This window comes from Oncorhynchus mykiss, chromosome 21, assembly GCF_057628025.1.
Source record: "Oncorhynchus mykiss isolate SJ-2025 chromosome 21, ASM5762802v1, whole genome shotgun sequence".
In the NCBI taxonomy this organism is placed as follows: Eukaryota; Metazoa; Chordata; class Actinopteri; order Salmoniformes; family Salmonidae; genus Oncorhynchus; species Oncorhynchus mykiss.
The window spans coordinates 9,785,927-9,810,529 of record NC_143042.1 but is presented as its reverse complement, the minus strand read 5'-3'; the positions used below and the strand labels follow the sequence as shown (position 1 = coordinate 9,810,529).

The 24,603-nt window shown below is 46.5% G+C and overlaps 1 protein-coding gene across 12 annotated transcripts in view; it reads left to right on the top strand.

Annotated features, from left to right (window-relative positions):
• The window catches only part of LOC110501015 (ankyrin repeat and sterile alpha motif domain-containing protein 1B), a 316,301-nt gene that overhangs the window by 269,185 nt on the left and 22,513 nt on the right, over positions 1–24,603 (top strand). For 6 of the 12 annotated variants that reach the window (XR_016490134.1, XR_016490135.1, XM_090213688.1 and 3 more), the window contains exons 21-25: positions 8,527–8,634; positions 9,476–9,676; positions 13,969–14,010; positions 14,680–14,805; positions 18,456–18,527. Coding sequence is in view for 8 of the 12 variants with exons in the window: in XM_090213688.1 (XP_090069814.1) it covers positions 8,527–8,634; positions 9,476–9,676; positions 13,969–14,010; positions 14,680–14,805; positions 18,456–18,527 (549 nt within the window). In the remaining 4 variants the exon portion in view is untranslated. The remainder of the gene's footprint in view (positions 1–8,526; positions 8,635–9,475; positions 9,677–13,968; positions 14,011–14,679; positions 14,806–18,455; positions 18,528–24,603) is intronic. The other 6 variants (XR_016490136.1, XR_016490137.1, XM_090213690.1 and 3 more) reach the window with 1 other exon arrangement.

The following is a 24,603-nucleotide window of genomic DNA, read 5'->3' as shown; positions in this document are numbered from 1 at the left end:
TCTTATTCTCCATGGACTTTACAGTGTGACAGAATGTTTTTGAGTTTGTACTACAGGATGCAAATTTCTGTTTGAAAAAGCTTGCCTTAGCTTTCCTAACTGCGTGTGTATATTGGTTCCTAACTTCCCTGAAAGTTGCATTTCTAATGCAGAACGCCACAGGATGTTTTTGTGCTGGTCAAGGGCAGACAGGTCTGGAGTGAACCAAGGGATATATCTATTCCTAGTTCTACATTTTTTGAATGGAGCATGCTTATTTAAAATGGTGAGGAAGGCACTTTTAAAGAATAAGCAGGCATCCTCTACTGACGGAATGAGGTCAATGTCATTCCAGGATACCCCAGCCATTTCAATTAGAAAGGCCTGTTCGCAGAAGTGTTTTAGCGTGCGTTTGACAGTGATGAGGGGTGGTTGTTTGACTGCAGACCCATTACGGTCGCTGAGATCTTGGTTGAAAACAGCAGAGGTGTATTTGGAGGGTAAGTTAGTTAGGATGATATCTATGAGGGTGCCCTTGTTTACAGATTTGGGGTTGTACCTGGTAGGTTCAATGATAATTTGTGTGAGATTGAGGGCATCAAGCTTAGACTGTAGGATGGCCGGGGTGTTAAGCATGTCCCAGTGTAGGTCACCTAGCAGCACGAGCTCAGAAGATAGATGGGGGCAATCAGTTCACATATGGTGTCCAGGGCACAGCTGGGGGCAGAGGGTGGTCTATAGCAAGCGGCAACGGTGAGAGACTTGTTTCTGGAAAGGTGAATTTTTAGAGGTAGAAGCTCGAATTGTATTGGTACAGACCTGGATAGTAAGACAGAACTGGAAATGGAAATGTCTGTGTTTTTGGTGGTTTTCCTAAGCCAGGATTCAGACACGGCTAAGACATCCGGGACGGCAGAGTGTGCTAAAGCAGTGAATAAAGCAAACTTAGGGAGGAGGCTTCTAATGTTAACATGCATGAAACCAAGGCTTTTACGTTACGGAAGTCATCAAAAGAGAGCTCCTGGGGAGTAGGAGTGGAGCTAGGCACTGCAGGTCCTGGATTAACCTCTACATCACCAGAGGAACAGAGGAGAAGAAGGATGAGGGTACGGCTGAAGGCTATAAGAACTGTCCGTCTAGCACGTTCGAAACAGAGAATAAAGGGAGTAGGTTTCTGGGCACGATAGCATAGATTCAAGGCATAATGTACAGACAAAGGTATGGTGGGAGGAGAATACATTGGAGGTAGACCTAGGCATTGAGTAATGAAGAGAGCGATATTCTCTAAAGACTTTTAAACTAAGTGATGTCATTGCAGATGTAAGACGTGGGACAACATGTTTGGTTAAGGCATATTGAGCAGGGCTATAGGCTTTACAGTGAAATAAGACAGTAATCACTAACCAGGACAGTAATGGACAAGGCATATTGATATTAGGGAGAGGCATGCGTAGCCAAGTGATCGTATGGGTCCAGTGAGTGGTTGGGTTGGCTGGGGACACGGCGATTCAGATAGTTAGCAGGCCGGGGCTAGAAAGATAGCAGTTAGCAGGCCGGGGCTAGCAAGCTAGCATAAGGGCCTTTGAGGGATGTCGCGATGGGGGAAAAGTCTGTTTTTGCCTCCTCGTGCGATGACGTCGATAGACCAGTCGTGGAATTAGTAGAGTTCCAAGTAGCAGAGGGGTCCAAGTCCAATTGGCAAAATGGGTAGTGGTCTAAGAAACTGGCCGGTGGATCAGCTAACAGTCAAATATGCTATAGATAGCTAGCAGGCCGCGGTTAGCAGAATGGGCCTTCAGGGGACGTCGCGCCTGAGGGGCCTGTTGGGATCCTCGGGCAGATTATGTCGGTATTCCAGTCGTGAAGGATCGGCGGGGTTCCGTGCCCCGTACCGGCAGTAGAAGGGGTCCAGATATTGTAGCTGAGGAGTGGGCTTCAGGAGTAGCCCAGGAGCCCTAGCCGGGAGATGGGTCTAGCTTGGGCTAGCCCCAGGCTAGTTGGTGCTTGCTCCGGGATGGAAACGATTAGCCAGGTGTAGTCAACCCGGGTTGTGGTTAGCTAGCTGCCATGATCCAGATGAAAGGGTTCAGAGTTTGCGATAGGAATCCGGGGATAAAGAGAGAAAAATAGGTCCGGTATGCTCTGGTTTGAAGCGCGTTTTACGAACTGGCGAGAGCTTTCTGAGCTAAAGGTTAGCTGACTGATAGCTGGTAGCTAGGTAGCTAGCTAGCTTCAGTTGAGGTATTCCAGTTCGGAGGTAAATAGAAATACTTTAGAAAAAAACAGATCCACACCACATTGGGTGAGGTGGGTTGCAGGAGAGAATTTTGAATTAAATTGAATGCGAAGAAAAATGTATAAAAAGATATATACATGGGACGAGACAAAGACAAAAAACGTCTGACTGCTACGCCATCTTGGATCATCACCACAACGTGGTGATTTTCATATGGCCAGGTGGCCATAATTATGAGATACAGTATCTATTCAATCAAATCCGTAATTTGGGTTTCCTGTATAGGAAAATACATGTTCTTCTTGTTTCTGGATTGGGAAATTAATAATTAGAGTTTATTTAGATTTATCTTTTGGTTGCTCTTAAGTGTGTGTGGTAACAGATGCGGGCCAGTAATTGGTGAGTGAGGGCTGGAGAGGAAGGAATCAATAACGTGTGTGTGTGTGTGTGTTAGGTAGTGGAGGTAGCATAGGGAGAGTCATTAGGCTCGCTGCTAGGTCTCAGACTCACTATAATTACCAACTCTCTAGCTGGAACACACACCTACATCCTCCCTCCTCTGTCCTCTTATCCACACACACATCCTTCATTGATGCACATCACACCCGCACCCGCACTTACATCCACTGCCTTTTGGGAGAAGAGCTTACTGCCAAGACATTGTATGAGCCACACTCACACCCAAATCTAGGGTGTTGGAACCAGTCTTTTGGCAGCCCTTTAAACCCCCTGCAGAATGTGCCAGGAAGGACAAACCAAACTAAAAAGTGTGTGTGTTTCACTGCAAACTTAATTACCTTGTAACGGTGGACCAGGCTGGTGCCTTTATGTGATAATAATTCTAGTAATGATGTTACATATGGTCTGCTCTGTGTTTTTACCATTATGACTCATCGTTCCTTCTTTGAAAGCCCGGTTATTTGAATATATTAATGTTTAATAGAAACACTCATATGTTTTGCTTATTACAACCAGTGGAGGCTGGTGGGAGGAGCTATAGGAGGACGGGCTCAATGTAATAGCTGGAATGGAATCAATGGAACAGTATCAAACACATCAAATATATAGAAACCACATGTTTGACCCCGTTCCATTTATTCCATTCCGGCCATTATGATGAGCCCGTCCTCGTATAGCTCCTCCCACCAGCCTCCTCTGATTACAACATGTGTTTTTACCTCAGGCAGTCACATTTGATGTCACCATATCACCATTGTTATAAATGTGATGTTGTCAGGTTATTATCGAGGCCTTTGTATTATTCCAGAGTGCCTCACTACCAATAGAGGTAGGATTTGAATCCAACACTCTCATAACTGGGTTTTACTTCAGTGGAGGCTTATTACATGCTTAGTTCACGTTGATTCCATGTTAAATACATGTTAATAATTGTGTTCTAACAGTTGTGCTGATAGTAGAGGTCGACCGATTATGATTTTTCAATACCGATACCGATTATTGGAGGACCAAAAAAAGCCGATTGTAACGGTTTTCTATATGAGAAGGAGAGTCGGACCAAAATGCGGCGTGTCTATTGCAATCCATGTTTAATGAAGTAACACACTAAACACAAACACTACCAAAACAATAAACTTAACGAAAACCGAAACAGCCTATACTTGTGTAATCTAACACAGAACAATGACACTAAGGACATAAGGACACTAAGGACAATCACCCACGACAAACTCAAAGAATATGGCTGCCTAAATATGGTTCCCAATCAGAGACAACGATAAACACCTGCCTCTGATTGAGAACCACTTCAGACAGCCATAGACTTAGCTAGAACACCCCACTAGCTACAATCCCCATAAATACACACCACATACAAAAACCCATGCCACACCCTGGCCTGACCAAATAAATAAAGAAACACAAAATACTTTGACCAGGGTGTGACAGAACCCCCCCCCTAAGGTGCGGACTCCCGAACGCACCTCAAAACAATAGGGAGGGTCCGGGTGGGCGTCTGTCCATGGTGGCGGCTCCGGCGCGGGACGTGGACCCCACTCAATCAATGTCTTAGTCCCTTCTCCTCGCGTCCCTGGATAGTCCACCCTCGCCGCCGACCATGGCCTAGTAGTCCTCACCCAGAACCCCACTGGACTGAGGAGCAGATCGGGACTGAGGGGCAGCTCGGGACTGAGGCAGCTCGGGACTGAGGGGAAGCTCAGGAGTGAGAGGAAGCTCAGGAGTGAGAGGAAGCTCAGGCAGGTTGAAGAATCTACCAGATCCAGGCTGGCTGGTGGTTTCGGCAGATCCTGGCTGACTGGCAGATCCTGGCTGACTGGCAGATCTGGAAGAGTCTGGTCGACTGGCAGATCTGGAAGAGTCTGGTCGACTGGCAGATCTGGAAGAGTCTGGTCGACTGGCAGATCTGGAAGAGTCTGGTCGACTGGCAGATCTGGAAGAGTCTGGTCGACTGGCAGATCTGGAAGAGTCTGGTCGACTGGCAGATCTGGAAGAGTCTGGTCGACTGGCAGATCTGGAAGAGTCTGGTCGACTGGCAGATCTGGAAGAGTCTGGTCGACTGGCAGATCTGGGAGAGTCTGGTCGACTGGCAGCTCTGGCTTCTCCATGCTGACTGGCTGCTCCATGCTGACTGGCAGCTCTGGCTGCTCCATGCTGACTGGCTGCTCCATGCTGACTGGCAGCTCTGGCTGCTCCATGCTGACTGGCTGCTCTGGCTGCTCCATGCTGACTGGCTGCTCCATGCTGACTGGCTGCTCCATGCTGACTGGCGGCCCTGGCTGCTCCATGCTGACTGGCGGCCCTGGCTGCTCCATGCTGACTGGCGGCCCTGGCTGCTCCATGCTGACTGGCGGCCCTGGCTGCTCCATACTGACTGGCAGCTCTGGCGGCTCCTTGCAGACTGGCAGCTCTGGCGGCTCCTTGCAGACTGGCAGCTTTGGCGGCATCCTGCAGACAGGCAGCTCTGGCGGCTCCTTGCAGACTGGCAGCTCCTTGCAGACTGGCAGCTCTATGCAGACTGGCAGCTCCTTGCAGACTGACAGCTCCTTGCTAACTGGCAGCTCTATGCTAACTGGCAGCTCTATGCTAACTGGCAGTTCTGAACAGGCGGGAGACTCCGGCAGCGCTGTAGAGAAGGAAGGCTCTAACAGCGCTAAACAGGCGGGAGACTCCGACAGCGCTGGAGAGGAGGGCTCCGACAGCGCTGGACAGGCGAGGCGCACTGTAGGCCTGATGCGTGGTGCTGGCACTGGTGGTACTGGGCCGAGGACACGCACAGGAAGCCTGGTGCGGGGAGCTGCTACCGGAGGGCTGGGGTGTGGAGGTGGTACTGGAAAAACCGGACCGTGCAGGCGCACTGGAGATCTTGAGAGCGGTGCTGGCACAGGACGTGCAAGGCTAGGGAGGTGCACAGGAGGCCTGGTACGTGAGACTGGCACCATCTTCACCAGCCAACTAACACGCACCTCAGGACGAGTATGGAGCGCTGACCCAGGTGCCATCAAATCCCCGACACGCTCCGTCGGGCGAATTCCATGTTTAAAACACCAACACAGCAACTCCCTCATTTCTCTCTCCTCCAATTTCGCCATTAACTCCTTCACAGTCTCTGTTTCGCTCACCTCCAACACCGGCTCTGGTTCTGGTCTCCTCCTTGGCTCCTCACGATAAACAGGGAGAGTTGGCTCAGGTCTGGCTCCTGACTCTGCCACACTCTCCCTGAGCCCCCCCCCAAGAAATTTTTGGGGCTGACTATGGGGCCTCCGTCCGCGCCGCCTTGCTTGCTTCGCAAACTCCATTCTCCTATATCCTTCCGCGCACTGCTCCATCGAATCCCAGGCGGGCTCCGGCACTCTCCCTGGGTCGACCGCCCACCTGTCTATCTCCTCCCAAGAAGTATAGTCCATATTGTACTCCGCTTTGGGCTGTTCCTGCCTGTTGACACGCTGCTTGGTCCGTTGGTGGTGGGTGATTCTGTAACGGTTTTCTATATGAGAAGGAGAGTCGGACCAAAATGCGGCGTGTCTATTGCAATCCATGTTTAATGAAGTAACACACTAAACACAAACACTACCAAAACAATAAACTTAACGAAAACCGAAACAGCCTATACTTGTGTAATCTAACACAGAACAATGACACTAAGGACATAAGGACACTAAGGACAATCACCCACGACAAACTCAAAGAATATGGCTGCCTAAATATGGTTCCCAATCAGAGACAACGATAAACACCTGCCTCTGATTGAGAACCACTTCAGACAGCCATAGACTTAGCTAGAACACCCCACTAGCTACAATCCCCATAAATACACACCACATACAAAAACCCATGCCACACCCTGGCCTGACCAAATAAATAAAGAAACACAAAATACTTTGACCTGGGTGTGACACCGATACCGATTAAAAAAAAATATATATATATATTTGTAATAATGACAATTACAACAATACTGAATGAACACTTATTTTAACTTAATATAATACATCCATCAATAAAATCAATTTAGCCTCAAATAAATAATGAAACATGTTCAATTTGGTTTAAATAATGCAAAAACAAAGTGTTGGAGAAGAAAGTAAAAGTGCAATATGTGCCATGTAAGAAAGCTAACGTTTAAGTTCCTTGCTCAGAACATGAGAACATATGAAAGCTGGTGGTTCCTTTTAACATGAGTCTTCAATATTCCAAGGTAAGAAGTTTTAGGTTGTAGTTATTATAGGAATTATAGGACTATTTCTCTCTATACGATTCGTATTTCTTATACCTTTGACTATTGGATGTCCTTATAGGCACTTTAGTATTGCCAGTGTATCAGTATAGCTTCCGTCCCTCTCCTCGCTCCTACCTGGGCTCTAACCAGGAACACTTCGACAACAGCCACCCTCGAAGCATCGTTACCCATCACTCCACAAAAGCAGCGGCCCTTGCAGAGCAAGGGGAACAACCAGTCCAAGTCAAAAAAGCGAGTGAGTTGATAGGCTTGAAGTCATAAACAGCGCAATGCTGTTTGCTGTTTGAATGAATGCTTACGAGCCTGCTGCTATCTATCATCACTCAGTCAGACTGCTCTATCAAATCATAGACTTAATTATAACATAATAACACACAGAAATACGAGCCTTAGGTCATTAATATGGTCGAATCCGGAAACTATCATCTCGAAAACAAAACATTTATTCTTTCAGTGAAATACGGAACCGTTCCGTATTTTATCTAACGGGTGGCATCCATAAGTCTAAATATTCCTGTTACATTGCACAATCTTCAATGTTATGTCATAATTACGTAAAATTCTGGCAAATTAGTTCACAACAAGCCAGGCTGCCCAAACTGTTGCATATACCCTGACTCTGCATGCAATGAACGCAAGAAAAGTGACACAATTTCATCTGGTTAATATTGCTTGCTAACCTGGATTTATTTTAGCTAAATATGCAGGTTTAAAAATATATACTTCTGTGTATTGATTTTAAGAAAGGCATTGATGTTTATGGTTAGGTACAGTCGTGCAACAATTGTGCTTTTTCCCAAATGCACTTTTGTTGAATAATCCCCCGTTTGGCGAAGTTGGCTGTCTTTGTTAGGAAGAAATAGTCTTCACACAGTTCGCAACCAGCCAGGCGGACCAAACTGCTGCATATACCCTGACTCTGTTGCAAGAGAAGTGACACCATTTTTCCAAGTTAAAAGAAATTCATGTTAGCATGCAATATTAACTAAATATGCAGGTTTAAAAATATATACTTGTGTATTGATTTTAAGAAAGGCATAGATGTTTATGGTTAGGTACACGTTGGAGCAACGAGAGTCCTTTTTTGCCAATGCCACCGCATCGATTATATGCAACGCAGGACACGCTAGATAAACTAGTAACATCATCAACCATGTGTAGTTAACTAGTGGTTATGATTGATTGTTTTTTATAAGATAAGTTTAATGCTAGCTAGCAACTTACCTTGGCTTCAAACTGCATTCACGTAACAGGCAGGCTCCTCGTGGAGTGCAATGTAATCAGGTGGTTAGAGCGTTGGACTAGTTAACCGCAAGATTGAATCCCCGAGCTGACAAGGTAAAAATCTGTCGTTCTGCCCCTGAACAAGGCAGTTAACCCACCATTCCTAGGCCGTCATTGTAAATAAGAATTTGTTCTTAACTGACTTGCCTAGTTAAATAAAGGTGTAAAAAAAAATCGGCCAAATTGGTGTCCAAAAATACCGATTACCGATTGTTATGAAAACTTGAAATCGTCCCTAATTAATCGGCCATTCCGATTAATCGGTCAACCTCTAGTTGATAGGTTGTTGACCTGTGTCTCTCTTCCTCCCTAGGTGTTGAAGGTCAGTCTGATAGGACACAGGAAGAGAATTCTGGCCTCGCTGGGAGACAGGCTTCACCAAGACCCTCCACAGAAACCTCCACGGGCCATCTCCCTACGGGTCAGTGTGTGTGTGTGTGTGTGTGTGTGTGTGTGTGTGTGTCCTCTCTCTCTCTTCCCTCCCAGATGGTAGTAGTCCTAGATACTGCAGAGAGGTTCAGTGAGCTTAGGGGAAATATCTCCACTGCTGTTGTTAGCCTTCACAAGTCTCCCGGCAGACACAAAATGGATGCCGCCAGGACCACAATAGACCGCTGTTTCCCCTCTCCCTGCCGGTCCTGGATACTAATTACAAGATGCTGGATTCCATTCCCCAGTGCATATGGGTCTAATGTTCAACTTACAAAGGCCTGGGAAATGCTTCACCTCCTGGGACTCAATTTGATCCGGCAGCCAGGATGTGGCTGCTGTTCTGCAGCCTCTCAAGGCCCAGACGCCTGCTTTCATTCCATTTAACAAATCGGTCCAGACAGAGGTGCTGGGCAGTGTCTCCACTGCAAATCTAGTCTGCTGTCCAGAGCAAGGCTAGCAAACAGAGAGGTGGTTGAAGGTTTATTCAGCATAGCATATTATCATGTTCCAAAAGCATTCCACTAGACACCACTTAGAATGCATGCTCAACACAGTAGCTTCATTTTAAGAGGTATGCTAGTGAAAATAATGATGTAAAAGGTAAGCTAGGCAATCATCATGTAGTGGAATCATTATACCATTATTGTCTCGCCCTAATTTGGGCCCCCCCACCTGGAGGCATGTCCACGATGGGAGTAGCCAGTAGTGGCAGTCTTGACATTTGACCTCTCCTTTTCTAGATACAGCCTATCATGGAGCATCAAAAGCATCACATGGCACACTTCACCACAATTTAATAACCCCTCCCCTCTGTCCATCCATCCTCCCAGGAGCCCGGTGGCTGCAACACCCCTCCCCAGATCCTTCCGGGCCAGGCTGCGTACACCACGACGGGTGTCCCAGGGGGCTCGTTGGACGTGCAGCACCTCATCATGCAGGCGGACGCACGGCGCCGCCAGCGCTCCAACGACAACTACTTAGAGGAGATGCCTCGCTCCAAACTGGAGCGGCAGATGGCCCAAGTCAGCATGGTGAGAGGGGGGGGGGGGGGAGGAAGGGAGGGAGGGAAGGGAAGATAGGGAGAGGAATAGACAGCAGCCTCTCACAATTATTTTCCTGTGCGTCCCTATTTGACCTCTCTACCAAACTACGAAATTGTGATGATTAATATAATATGACATATCATTCATCCTCTCGGATGGTTGGGGGGCAGAACACTGTTATAAATAATTTGTACACTGCAAATTGACCGCAAGAATCCCAAACAGATATATTATTAGATAAAAATAGAATCATTTCAAACCTTGATTACTTTGGGATAAGATCACATATGCCTCTATTTATACGTGGAAACTACTGTACTTGGGAACAAATTAAAATCACTTTCAGCTAATTTGTTTTATGTACAACAACATTTTTTTTTTTTAATACATATATATATATTTGGCCCTCGGACTGCCTATTGGGGAATCCTGCCCTACACCGTACCATAACTGCTCTACCATCCTGTATTAGCATGCTATTTAACTTACATACTTTTTCCACATTTTGTTACATTACAGCCTCATTCTAAAATTGATTAAATAACAATTTTTCCTCATCACTTTACACACAATACCCCATAATGACAGAGCGAAAACAGGTTTCTAATAATGTTTCATAATTTATTTATTTATTAAATTAAAAAACATAAATACCTTATTTACATAATTATTCAGACCCTTTGCTATGAGACTCTAAATTGAGCTCAGGTACACCCTGTTTCCATTGATCATCCTTGAGATGTTTCTACAACTTGATTGGAGTCCACCTGTGGTAAATTCAATTGATTGGACATGATTTGGAAAGGCACACACCTGTCTATATAAGGTCCCACAGTTGACATGTCAGAGCAAAAACCAAGCCATGAGGTCGAAGGAATTGTCCGTAGAGCTCCGAGACAGGATTGTGTCGAAGCACAGATCTGGGGAAGGGTACCAAAACATTTCTGCAGCATTGATGGTCCGCAAGAACACAGTGGCCTCCATCATTCTTAAATAGAAGAAGTTTGGAACCACCAAGACTCTTCCTAGAGCTGGCCGCTCGGTCAAACTGAGCAATCGGGGGAGAAGGGCCTTGGTCAGGGAGGTGACCAAGAACGCGATGGTCACTCTGACTGAGCTACAGAGTTCCTTTGTGAAGATGGGAGAACCTTCCAGAAGGACAACCATTTCTGCAGCACTCCTCCAATCAGGCCTTTAAGGTAGAGTGGCCAGATGGAAGCCACTCCTCATAAAAGGCACGACAGCCCGCTTGGAGTTTACCAAAAGGCACTTAAAGACTCTCAAACCATGATAAACAAGCTTCTCTGGTCTGATGAAACCAAGATCGAACTCTTTGGCCTGACTGCCAAGTGTCACGTCTGGAGGAAACCTGACACATTCCCTACGGTGAAGCATGGTGATGGCAGCATCGCACTGTGTGGATGTTTTTCAGCGGCAGGGTTTGGGAGACTAGTCAGGATCGAGGCAAAGATGAACAGAGCAAAGTACAGAGAGATCCTTGAAAACCTGCACCAGAGCGCTCAGGACCTCAGACTGGGGTGAAGGTTCACCTTCCAACAGGGCAACGACCCTAAGCACACAGCCAAGACAACGCAGGAGTGGCTTCGGGACAAGTCTCTGAATGAACTTGAGTGGCCCAGCCAGAGCCTGGACTTGAACCCGATCGAACATCTCTGGAGAGACCTGAAAATTGCTGTGCAGCGTCGCTCCCCATCCAACCTGATAGAGCTTGAGAGGATCTGCAGAGAAGAATGGGAGAAACTCCCCAAATACAGGTGTGCCAAGCTTGTAGCGTCATACTCAAGAAGACTTGAGGCTATAATCGCTGCCAAGGTGCTTCAACAAAGTACAAAGGGTCTGAATACTTATGTAAATGTGATATTTCAGTTTTTATTTTTAATACACGTGCAAACATTTCTAAAAACCTGTTTTTGCTTTGTCATTATGGGGTACTGTGTGTAGATTGATATGGAGAAAAAAACAATGTAATCATTTTTAGAATAAGGCTGTAACGTAACAAAATGTGGAAAGTCGAGGGATCTGAATACCTTCCGAATGTACTGAATATTAGCATGCATGGTACAGTATGGTAACCTCTACCAAAATCCATGATCCTCCTATTGAACCTCTCCACCAACCTATGAAAGCACGGTCGGCGAGTCAGAGGCATCTGGGAGAGCAGCTTCTCTTAAGCGTTCCTTTGATCTACCCCGATTAGGGTCCATCCGGAGTGTGTGTGAGAGTGTGTGTGATTCACAGAGCTTGTCGCACCAGACACACTCTTGTGTTTATAAACGACTGACTCCTTGAAGTGCGTTTGTGTCACGACTCACAACATTGGCCTCTTTAGAGCAGCACTCAGGTGAGTGCAGTGAGTCAGCAAGGTCGTGTGGAGGAGATCATTATGGAGACTTCTCTATTCCTCTCACTCTCACATACTCTCTCTCTCTATTTTACTTTCCACTCTTTCCTTCATCTCTCCCTTTCTCCCCCTTTTCCCTCCACATTGCATCTCCGCCCATTGCCACTGAGGCAGTCCGAGATCATGCCCTGCTCCCTCCCCATTGCCACTGAGGCAGTCCGAGATCATGCCCTGCTCCCTCCCCATTACTACTGAGGCAGTCAGAGATCATGCCCTGCTCCCTCTCCATTACTACTGAGGCAGTCAGAGATCATGCCCTGCTCCCTCCCCATTACTACTGAGGCAGTCAGAGATCATGCCCTGCTCCCTCCCCATTACTACTGAGGCAGTACAGAGATCATGCCCTGCTCCCTCCCCATTGCTACTGAAGCAGTCAGAGATCATGCCCTACCCCCACGCCTTACTAATGAGGCAGTCAGAGATCAGGCCCTGCTCCCTCCCCGTTACTACTGAGGCAGTCAGAGATCATGCCCTACTCCCCCATTGCTACTGAGGCAGTCAGAGATCATGCCCCACTCCCCCCATTGCTACTGAGGCAGTCAGAGATCATGCCCCACTCCCTCTCATTGCCACTGAGGCAGTCAGAGATTCTGCCCTGCCCCCCCTCCCCCCCAATTGCCACTGAGGCAGTCAGAGATCATGCTCTGTTCCCCCCCATTGCTACTGAGGCAGTCAGAGTTCATGCCTTGCCCACTCCCCATTTCCACTGAGGCAGTCAGAGATCATGACCTACTCCCCCCATTGCTACTGAGGCAGTCAGAGATCATGCCCTGTGCCCCCCATTTCTACAGAGGCTGTCAGAGATCATGCCCTACTACCCCTCATGCCCCACTCCCCCCATTGCTACTGAGGCAGTCAGAGATCATGCCCTACTCCCCCTCATGCCCCACTCCCCCCATTGCTACTGAGGCAGTCAGAGATCATGCCCCACTCCCCCCATTGCTACTGAGGCAGTCAGAGATCATGCCCTACTCCCCCATTGCTACTGAGGCAGTCAGAGATCATGCACTACTCCCCCATTGCTACTGAGGCAGTCAGAGATCATGCCCTACTCCCCCATTGCTACTGAGGCAGTCAGAGATCATGCCCTGGGCCCCATTACAGGGATAATGAGTCTCTCTCTCTCTCTCTCTCTCTGTGCTCTTTCTGGTCTTTATATAATTGTGTTTTGCCAATTGTGTCTCTATCTTTGTCTCTTCCCCCTCTTTCTCTCCCTCTCTCCCCCCCTCTCTCTCCCCCCCTCTTTCTCTCCCTCTCTCCCCCTCTCTCTGTCCCCCCCATCTCTATTTCTCTCCCTCCCTCCCTCCTCTCTCTCTCTGCCCCCCCCCCTCTCTCTATCTATCTCTGTCATTTAGATCAGTTTGATTAGCCCAGTGTCTTGGAGTAGATTACCTGTTCTGATCCTCCTCTAGGGCTCACCCTGCAGCTATTTACCCCGATGTCATTATCCCTGATTACCTCACCTCCAGAGTATCTCATTAAGACGCAGATGGATGTGACACACAAACAAACAAGCACTCCCGTATAGTAGTGTCATGGGACTTTGATTATAAAACTGTGTCGGGAGGATTTCCTCACACTCAAGCCTTGTTGTGAACATTGCCTGTGTGATTATCGTCTGCTTGATTATTAAAAACCATAGAGTTGGATAGAGGCCACATCTTTGCATATTTGCCATAATGGTTTCTAAGACAGCATGGGCAGCACCATTGAGGGCTATCTCCATTGATGAAAGTCTGCAATGGCGCTGCCCATGCTAAAACAGGCTTTGTGGCAAGTGCACCCTCTATCCAGCTCTATGTTATCAACCAACTTCTTGTTGTCCTGATCCTGGATCTTATTTCTATTTATTTATCAGTCTCATGATGTTGGAGAAAGACCTTCTGCAAGAAATGATACTGTAAGTTGTCTGTGATGCTAGTGTGCATCAAATACTGTTGTTGCCAATGTACGTGACAATGTCAATGTACGTGACGAACAGTCAAACAGTCAACTGTCAATGTATGTGATATAAATGTACATTATATTTGTTGATAATACAAATCCATTTACTCATGATCGTTTCCATTTGACTTAGAACATATTGGCTAAGGGAAAAGTACTGAAGCTAAATATATATCCATTTCCTGTTTCTGTTGAAAAGGATGAAAGAAAGAAGGACGGGATTTTCCACACAGTGCCAGGGGAGGTGTGAGCATCATAGCACTAGCTAGGGGAATTAAACAGTATGAAAAGCCATTTAAATATGACCCTTCTAAGACTGTTAAAACGCACTTAGCATTAGGAGAGGATGATCCATAGAAACACAGTGAGGTCTCAAAATGTTGTTGAAGCGTTGTTGAAGCGTTGTTGTTAAGCTTTTCATGTTCAGTCAGTCTGGATAGAACCTGTTACATCATAGAAGTGCCATGTGGTTAGGAGCAAACGGCAGCACATATCTGACAGACTAGATATATCAGCTCAGAATATGCTTGACTTAAGTTTGTGCCCAATCCTTTTCCTTGTAATCGGCTGTGATTCCTCATCCGTGGCCTGTGTCTGATCTTCTTGCCATTGGCTGTTGTTACAGCAAGGCGAATGGTGCGAGCCAATCACGTTGCGTCCTCCCAACGAGGCCACCTCGTCCACTCCAGTGCAGTACTGGCAGCACCACCCTGAGAAACTCATCTTCCAGTCGTGTGACTATGAAGCTTACGTGAGTAGTCCCGTCCCTACATTATACTGTGTGTGTGTGTGTGTGTGTGTGTGTGTGTGTGTGTGTGTTAGTATGCTTTTCATGCATGTATGATATGCTTGTGAATGTGTATGCATGCAAAACGCTACATTAGCATCGTATCATATTCTACAGCAGCGCTATTCAAAGTCGGGGTCGCGACCCCGCTAGCTGAACATCAGTGGGGTCAATAAAAAGGAACTAAACATTTAGAGTACAGATTATTGTATGGGACAATATACGTTTTTCAGAAAGATAATACAAACAAATAACAATTTTATTGAGTAAATGTATTTTCATTTTGATAAGAGAAGAAACTATAGTGAAGGTTATTTGTTGATGTAAAAATGTACAGATTTTAAGGTTGTGTCGTATTTGGGTTCGGGTGGGGTTGGAAAAAAATTATTGGTAAGAAAATTCAACCAGAAATTGTGGTGGAAAGAATGGGGTCCCCGCTGAAAAGGTTTGAATAATACTGTTCTACAGTAATGTGGGAGAGATGCCCTGTCTGTCAAGGGGGTCCAAGACACTTTCAGGGACCCCCCCCCCCCCCCCCCCCCCCCCCCCCATACACACACACACACTGACACTCCATAATACTCTTTGACAGCTCTCCACAATCCTACTATCTACTCTAGCCCTGGCCTATAGCTGACATATGTTATGCCCTCTGACTTAAAGTACCTGCACTTGTGTTACCTAACCGACACACTGGAGGTATTCAGGAGTAAAATCATGTTTCACCCTTCGATCAATACTGCACCAAGCTATTCATGCTGCTGCAGTAATTTTAGCCTCCCATTACATAAAACCAGCCATGTTACCAAGGATACAGCACATGTACATTTGATTGGCTTAGCCCCAGCAACCATGTAACACTGATTACTACCCACTTTCAGCTGATGAATCACCGGGAAGATGATTGGCTCCCATTTGGAGTCTGGAGGCTCCCATTGGCTCTCGGGGCCAGCCGTGTTGAATTGTGATTGACTCTTGCACAGTTGTGCATAGTGATTGGCTCAGAGCTGCTGTTGTGGAGATGAGGGGGCTAGAGGATTAGAGAGAAAGAGAGAGAGAAACAGTGAGTGAGTGTGAGTAAGCAAGAGAGTTTGTGAGAGAGTGAGGGAAAAGGTAATGTGGGTTGAGAGAGGGAGGGAAAGGTAGTATGGGTTGAGAGAGGGGGGGATAAGGCAGTGTGGGTTGAGAGAGGGGGGGGTAAGGTAGTGTGGGTTGAGAGAGTGAGGGATAAGGTAGTGTGGGTTGAGAGAGGGAGAAAGGAAGGGAGAGAGAGAAAGTGTAAATAAATAAAATAATCGGTGCCAAGCAACCACTCTCACAGGACTGAAGCTCCACATGGCCCCACGAAGTGAGATAGAGGAGAATCTGAGAGAGAAAGAAAAGGAGGGGGAGGGAGGGAGGGAGGGAGGGAGGGAGGGAGGGAAAAATAAACACATTTAAAAAAGCATGGAGCGTTAAGCACTGAGATGGAGAGGATAGAGTTGAGGATGTAAGCAGTGTACAGAGGAAGAGGATAGAGTTAAGGATTTATTATAGACCAGCTCTGATGTCATTATACTTTCTTTTTTATAGACCAGCTCTGTCATTATACTTTCTTTATTATAGACCAGCTCTGATGTCATTATACTTTCTTTATTATAGACCAGCTCTGATGTCATTATACTTTCTTTATTATAGACCAGCTCTGATGTCATTATACTTTCTTTATTATAGACCAGCTCTGATGTCATTATACTTTCTTTATTATAGACCAGCTCTGATGTCATAATACTTTCTTTATTATAGACCAACTCTGATGTCATTATACTTTCTTTATTATAGACCAGCTCTGATGTCATTATACTTTCTTTTTTATAGACCAGCTCTGATGTCATTATACTTTCTTTATTATAGACCAGCTCTGATGTCATTATACTTTCTTTATTATAGACCAGCTCTGATGTCATTATACTTTCTTTGTTATAGACCACCTCTGATGTCATTATACTTTCTTTATTATAGACCAGCTCTGATGTCATTATACTTTCTTTATTATAGACCAGCTCTGATGTCATTATACTTTCTTTATTATAGACCAGCTCTGATGTCATTATACTTTCTTTATTATAGACCAGCTCTGATGTCATTATACTTTCTTTATTATAGACCAGCTCTGATGTCATTATACTTTCTTTATTAACATTCTTAGACCGCCAAATGTCATCACATTATATTTGACATACCTTCTTTATTACACCAGATAATGTCCTAACGTTATTTCAATGTTGTCAAAATTAAACCTCAGACAATACCCTAACATAATTTCACCACTTTAGGGTTTAATGTCGAGCATGATTACATTGTCTATTTCTAGGGCGTGATGGTTGTTTAATGTAATTTTAACACAGGAGAAACAAGAAAATGCACTGTTGTTTGTACTCTTAAAGGGAAACGCTGCTAAGATGTTGCTCCAACATTATCACATTGTGTCCTCTTAAGATTATGTTCTTTTGACAGCGCTCTTACGTCATCCTTACATGGTTCGAATGACACACATAATCCTAACTGTATAATCGGTCAATACTGGTTCCCCAAAGCCCTGTAGCGCTTTCACTCTGTAATGTTATTACTATGTTCTCTGTAATGTTTTCAGCCTCAGACGACACTACCCTGACACTGTAACATGATTTACTGTATGTGTGCACATTGATGCGCTCACACACACACACACACACCCAGAGACAGGGGCTTCTTGGAGGTTTGTAACGTTATTACAGTGTTCTCTATACGAGAACAGACGACGCTCCCTTCATACCGTAGCATTATTAACAACAGAGCCAGACAGAGCAGTAACCAGCCCAGACAACCCCACTACAACCACCAGCCTACCTCCCATAAAGAAATGACTCATTCATTCTACTGCACTTAAAATAGGAGAGAAATCAGGGTGTGGTTGTGTTACCAATAAGCTAATGCAATGTATTGTTATCTTTTGACGAAGGGTAAGATCAGGTGGATCGTTTTGCCGGGACATTTTTCAAAAGCATATCCTGAAGGGTAAATGATTTAGGGTCAGGGGGTCGAGGTATAAAACGATCAATGTTTGCACTTTGGGTGTCAGAACATCCTATAAAAAAATCCTCTTTGGGGCTTTTAGCTCTCAAATCAACAGTGGGCGCGCTGAGCAGTTAATCGTACACCCATTACATCCCTTTAGCCCTAATGTCCCCGTAAGTACTGTCCCCATAAACACCACCTTTATTAAATTGGGTCTGTGTCCTCACAAACTAGGTCCTCACTTATTGACCTCCCCACTTTGCACATTTCCTGCCCGCCCCAGCCCTGTTTTCACTCCTCTGGGGATTTCCAGGTTGTTTTAATCACTTCAGAAAGCACTGCGTTATTAGGTGACTGGCTGGCTAGCTGCAACACACACACAGCAAGTGAAGTCATCATATCAGCAGATTATTGTTGTTTTCTTCCAAATTGAAGTATTAGACTTTTGGGAGTTTAGTTATTTGATCATTTAAGTTTCCATCTTACATTGAATGATTCTATGATCCTTCATGTGTCTGTCTAAAAGCTCTAGGATGGAATGTGAATGCTACCGTTGTTTACCTTTATGTCTCTGACAGTACCTGGGCTCCATGCTGGTGAAAGAGCTGAGAGGAACAGAGTCAACACAAGACGCCTGCTCCAAGATGAGGGTAAGAGGGCCCGGCACATCACTACCACCCAGAGAGAGAAACTAGGCCCACTTTATCCACCACTGTAGTGTCATTTTTAACCTGGATTCACCTCCATCTCTTTTGCTCTCTTTTATTCTCTTTCACTTTCATTCACCTTCTCTTTCATTCACCTTCTCTTTCACTTTCATTCACCCTCTCTTTCACTTTCATTCACCTTCTCTTTTATTCACCTTCTCTTTCACTTTCATTCACCTTCACTTTCATTCACCTTCTCTTTCACTCACCTTCTCTTTCATTCACCTTCTCTTTCATTCACCTTCTCTTTCACTCACCTTCTCTTTCATTCACCTTCTCTTTCATTCACCTTCTCTTTCATTCACCTTCTCTTTCATTCACCTTCACTTTCATTCACCTTCTCTTTCACTCACCTTCTCTTTCATTCACCTTCTCTTTCATTCACCTTCTCTTTCATTCACCTTCTCTTTCACTCACCTTCTCTTTCATTCACCTTCTCTTTCATTCACCTTCTCTTTCATTCACCTTCTCTTTCATTCACCTTCTCTTTCATTCACCTTCTCTTTCATTCACCTTCTCTTTCATTCACCTTCTCTTTCACTCACCTTCTCTTTCATTCACCTTCTCTTTCATTCACCTTCTCTTTCATTCACCTTCTCTTTCATTCACCTTCTCTTTCACTCACCTTCTCTTTCACTTTCATTCAATCTCTCTCTCTCTCTCTACTGAGTTACTGCAGGGAGGAGGCAGACTATTAATATGTGTTCCGTCCTTTCTCCTCCTCATCTTTATCTGTTTGGTCACATCTGAGGAGAGCAGAGAGCCTCTACCTCTCCCCCCTCTCTCTACCTCTCCCTCTCCCCCCCCTCTCTCTACCTTTCCCTTTCCCCTTCCCTCTCTCTACCTTTCCCTTTCCCCTTCCCTCTCTCTACCTCCCTCTCCCCTTCCCTCTCTCTACCTCCCTCTCCCCCTCCCTCTCTCTACCTCTCCCTCTCCCCCTCCCTCTCTCTACCTCTCCCTCTCCCCCTCCCTCTCTCTACCTCTCCCTCTCCCCCTCCCTCTCTCTACCTCTCCCTCTCCCCTTCCCTCTCTCTACCTTTCCCTCTCCCCTTCCCTCTCTCTACCTCTCCCCCTCCCTCTCTCTACCTTTACCTCTCCCCTTCCCTCTCTCTACCTTTCCCTCTCCCCCTCCCTCTCTCTACCTCTCCCTCTCCCCCTCCCTCTCTCTACCTCTCCCCCTCCCTCTCTCTACCTCTCCCTCTCCCCCTCCCTCTCTCTACCTCTCCCTCTCCCCCTCCCTCTCTCTACCTCTCCCTCTCCCCTTCCCTACCTCTCCCTCTCCCCTTCCCTCTCTCTACCTCTCCCTCTCCCCTTCCCTCTCTCTACCTCTCCCTCTCCCCCTCCCTCTCTCTACCTCTCCCTCTCCCCCTCCCTCTCTCGGTTTATCTTGATCTGCCAAAACGATTGATGCTGTTGTTTTTATTGTCGGACTTCAAGGGTCATTAAATTTGGAGCTCCGCTCTCGATGTACCTACTGTACCTGCGTCCTGTTGTACCCCCCCCCCCTTCTCCAGCACTCTTCCTCTTTTCTCTCTATATTTCCATGCTTGTGGCCACAGTATCAACATGGTCCATATGCATATGTAATTCCCTCTGCTCCCCCGTATTCTGTCTTTGTGTCTCGCAGCGCTGCGTTTATCGGCCCTCATAAGCCCGTGATCTTGACAGGGAACCGCTGCACTAGAAATATGCTGATGTTGAAGAAACACAGAGAGTGAGAGCAGGGGGGGGGGAGAGGAATTCATACAGGATCTGTTGAATATATGAAATCCCTGACAGGTGGAACAATGGTACTAGGGTGATAGTGATTTGAAGTCACATCATTCCCCACTGCGGCAGCGCATAATGAGCTTAACAATGGGAGAAGGGGAAAGAAACATGCCGCTGTCAGACTAGAGCGGGTGATAGTAAGTCTGGGTGGGAATAGAAAGAAACATGCCGCTGTCAGACTAGAGCGGGTGATAGTAAGTCTGGGTGGGAATAGAAAGAAACATGCCGCTGTCAGACTAGAGCGGGTGATAGTAAGTCTGGGTGGGAATAGAAAGAAACATGCCGCTGTCAGACTAGAGCGGGTGATAGTAAGTCTGGGTGGGAATAGAAAGAAACATGCCGCTGTCAGACTAGAGCGGGTGATAGTAAGTCTGGGTGGGAATAGAAAGAAACATGCCGCTGTCAGACTAGAGCGGGTGATAGTAAATCTGGGTGGGAATAGAAAGAAACATGCCGCTGTCAGACTAGAGCGGGTGATAGTAAGTCTGGGTGGGAATAGAAAGAAACATGCCGCTGTCAGACTAGAGCGGGTGATAGTAAGTCTGGGTGGGAATAGAAAGAAACATGCCGCTGTCAGACTAGAGCGGGTGATAGTAAGTCTGGGTGGGAATAGAAAGAAACATGCCGCTGTCAGACTAGAGCGGGTGATAATAAGTCTGGGTGGGAATAGAAAGAAACATGCCGCTGTCAGACTAGAGCGGGTGATAATAAGTCTGGGTGGGAATAGAAAGAAACATGCCTCTGTCAGACTAGAGCGGGTGATAATAAGTCTGGGTGGGAATAGAAAGAAACATGCCGCTGTCAGACTAGAGCGGGTGATAGTAAGTCTGGGTGGGAATAGAAAGAAACATGCCGCTGTCAGACTAGAGCGGGTGATAGTAAGTCTGGGTGGGAATAGAAAGAAACATGCCGCTGTCAGACTAGAGCGGGTGATAGTAAGTCTGGGTGGGAATAGAAAGAAACATGCCGCTGTCAGACTAGAGCGGGTGATAGTAAGTCTGGGTGGGAATAGAAAGAAACATGCCGCTGTCAGACTAGAGCGGGTGATATTAAGTCTGGGTGGGAATAGAAAGAAACATGCCGCTGTCAGACTAGAGCGGGTGATAGTAAGTCTGGGTGGGAATAGAAAGAAACATGCCGCTGTCAGACTAGAGCGGGTGATAGTAAGTCTGGGTGGGAATAGAAAGAAACATGCCGCTGTCAGACTAGAGCGGGTGATAGTAAGTCTGGGTGGGAATAGAAAGAAACATGCCGCTGTCAGACTAGAGCGGGTGATAGTAAGTCTGGGTGGGAATAGAAAGAAACATGCCGCTGTCAGACTAGAGCGGTGATAGTAAGTCTGGGTGGGAATAGAAAGAAACATGCCGCTGTCAGACTAGAGCGGGTGATAGTAAGTCTGGGTGGGAATAGAAAGAAACATGCCGCTGTCAGACTAGAGCGGGTGATAGTAAGTCTGGGTGGGAATAGAAAGAAACATGCCGCTGTAAGACTAGAGCGGGTGATAGTAAGTCTGGGTGGGAATAGAAAGAAACATGCCGCTGTCAGACTAGAGCGGGTGATAGTAAGTCTGGGTGGGAATAGAAAGAAACATGCCGCTGTCAGACTAGAGCGAGTGATAGTAAGTCTGGGTGGGAATAGAAAGAAACATGCCGCTGTCAGACTAGAGCGGGTGATAGTAAGTCTGGGTGGGAATAGAAAGAAACATGCCGCTGTAAGACTAGAGCGGGTGATAGTAAGTCTGGGTGGGAATAGAAAGAAACATGCCGCTGTCAGACTAGAGCGGGTGATAGTAAGTCTGGGTGGGAATAGAAAGAAACATGCCGCTGTCAGACTAGAGCGGGTGATAGTAAGTCTGGGTGGGAATAGAAAGAAACATGCCGCTGTCAGACTAGAGCGGGTGATAGTAAATCTGGGTGGGAATAGAAAGAAACATGCCGCTGTCAGACTAGAGCGGGTGATAGTAAGTCTGGGTGGGAATAGAAAGAAACATGCCGCTGTCAGACTAGAGCGGGTGATAGTAAGTCTGGGTGGGAATAGAAAGAAACATGCCTCTGTCAGACTAGAGCGGGTGATAGTAAGTCTGGGTGGGAATAGAAAGAAACATGCCGCTGTCAGACTAGAGCGGGTGATAATAAGTCTGGGTGGGAATAGAAAGAAACATGCCGCTGTCAGACTAGAGCGGGTGATAATAAGTCTGGGTGGGAATAGAAAGAAACATGCCTCTGTCAGACTAGAGCGGGTGATAATAAGTCTGGGTGGGAATAGAAAGAAACATGCCGCTGTCAGACTAGAGCGGGTGATAGTAAGTCTGGGTGGGAATAGAAAGAAACATGCCGCTGTCAGACTAGAGCGGGTGATAGTAAGTCTGGGTGGGAATAGAAAGAAACATGCCGCTGTCAGACTAGAGCGGGTGATAGTAAGTCTGGGTGGGAATAGAAAGAAACATGCCGCTGTCAGACTAGAGCGGGTGATAGTAAGTCTGGGTGGGAATAGAAAGAAACATGCCGCTGTCAGACTAGAGCGGGTGATATTAAGTCTGGGTGGGAATAGAAAGAAACATGCCGCTGTCAGACTAGAGCGGGTGATAGTAAGTCTGGGTGGGAATAGAAAGAAACATGCCGCTGTCAGACTAGAGCGGGTGATAGTAAGTCTGGGTGGGAATAGAAAGAAACATGCCGCTGTCAGACTAGAGCGGGTGATAGTAAGTCTGGGTGGGAATAGAAAGAAACATGCCGCTGTCAGACTAGAGCGGGTGATAGTAAGTCTGGGTGGGAATAGAAAGAAACATGCCGCTGTCAGACTAGAGCGGTGATAGTAAGTCTGGGTGGGAATAGAAAGAAACATGCCGCTGTCAGACTAGAGCGGGTGATAGTAAGTCTGGGTGGGAATAGAAAGAAACATGCCGCTGTCAGACTAGAGCGGGTGATAGTAAGTCTGGGTGGGAATAGAAAGAAACATGCCGCTGTAAGACTAGAGCGGGTGATAGTAAGTCTGGGTGGGAATAGAAAGAAACATGCCGCTGTCAGACTAGAGCGGGTGATAGTAAGTCTGGGTGGGAATAGAAAGAAACATGCCGCTGTCAGACTAGAGCGAGTGATAGTAAGTCTGGGTGGGAATAGAAAGAAACATGCCGCTGTCAGACTAGAGCGGGTGATAGTAAGTCTGGGTGGGAATAGAAAGAAACATGCCGCTGTAAGACTAGAGCGGGTGATAGTAAGTCTGGGTGGGAATAGAAAGAAACATGCCGCTGTCAGACTAGAGCGGGTGATAGTAAGTCTGGGTGGGAATAGAAAGAAACATGCCGCTGTCAGACTAGAGCGGGTGATAGTAAGTCTGGGTGGGAATAGAAAGAAACATGCCGCTGTCAGACTAGAGCGGGTGATAGTAAGTCTGGGTGGGAATAGAAAGAAACATGCCGCTGTCAGACTAGAGCGGGTGATAGTAAGTCTGGGTGGGAATAGAAAGAAACATGCCGCTGTCAGACTAGAGCGGGTGATAGTAAGTCTGGGTGGGAATAGAAAGAAACATGCTGCTGTCAGACTAGAGCGGGTGATAGTAAGTCTGGGTGGGAATAGAAAGAAACATGCCGCTGTCAGACTAGAGCGGGTGATAGTAAGTCTGGGTGGGAATAGAAAGAAACATGCCGCTGTCAGACTAGAGCGGGTGATAGTAAGTCTGGGTGGGAATAGAAAGAAACATGCCGCTGTCAGACTAGAGCGGGTTATAGTAGGTCTGGGTGGGAATAGAAAGAAACATGCCGCTGTCAGACTAGAGCGGGTGATAGTAAGTCTGGGTGGGAATAGAAAGAAACATGCCGCTGTCAGACTAGAGCGGGTGATAATAAATCTGGGTGGGAATAGAAAGAAACATGCCGCTGTCAGACTAGAGCGGGTGATAATAAGTCTGGGTGGGAATAGAAAGAAACATGCCGCTGTCAGACTAGAGCGGGTGATAATAAGTCTGGGTGGGAATAGAAAGAAACATGCCGCTGTCAGACTAGAGCGGGTGATAGTAAGTCTGGGTGGGAATAGAAAGAAACATGCCGCTGTCAGACTAGAGCGGGTGATAGTAAGTCTGGGTGGGAATAGAAAGAAACATGCCGCTGTAAGACTAGAGCGGGTGATAGTAAGTCTGGGTGGGAATAGAAAGAGACATGCCACTGTCAGACTAGAGCGGGTGATAGTAAGTGGTTGGGAATAGAAAGAAGAAAGGAATATTTATGGGTTGAAAGCTGATAGTTATATTGGAC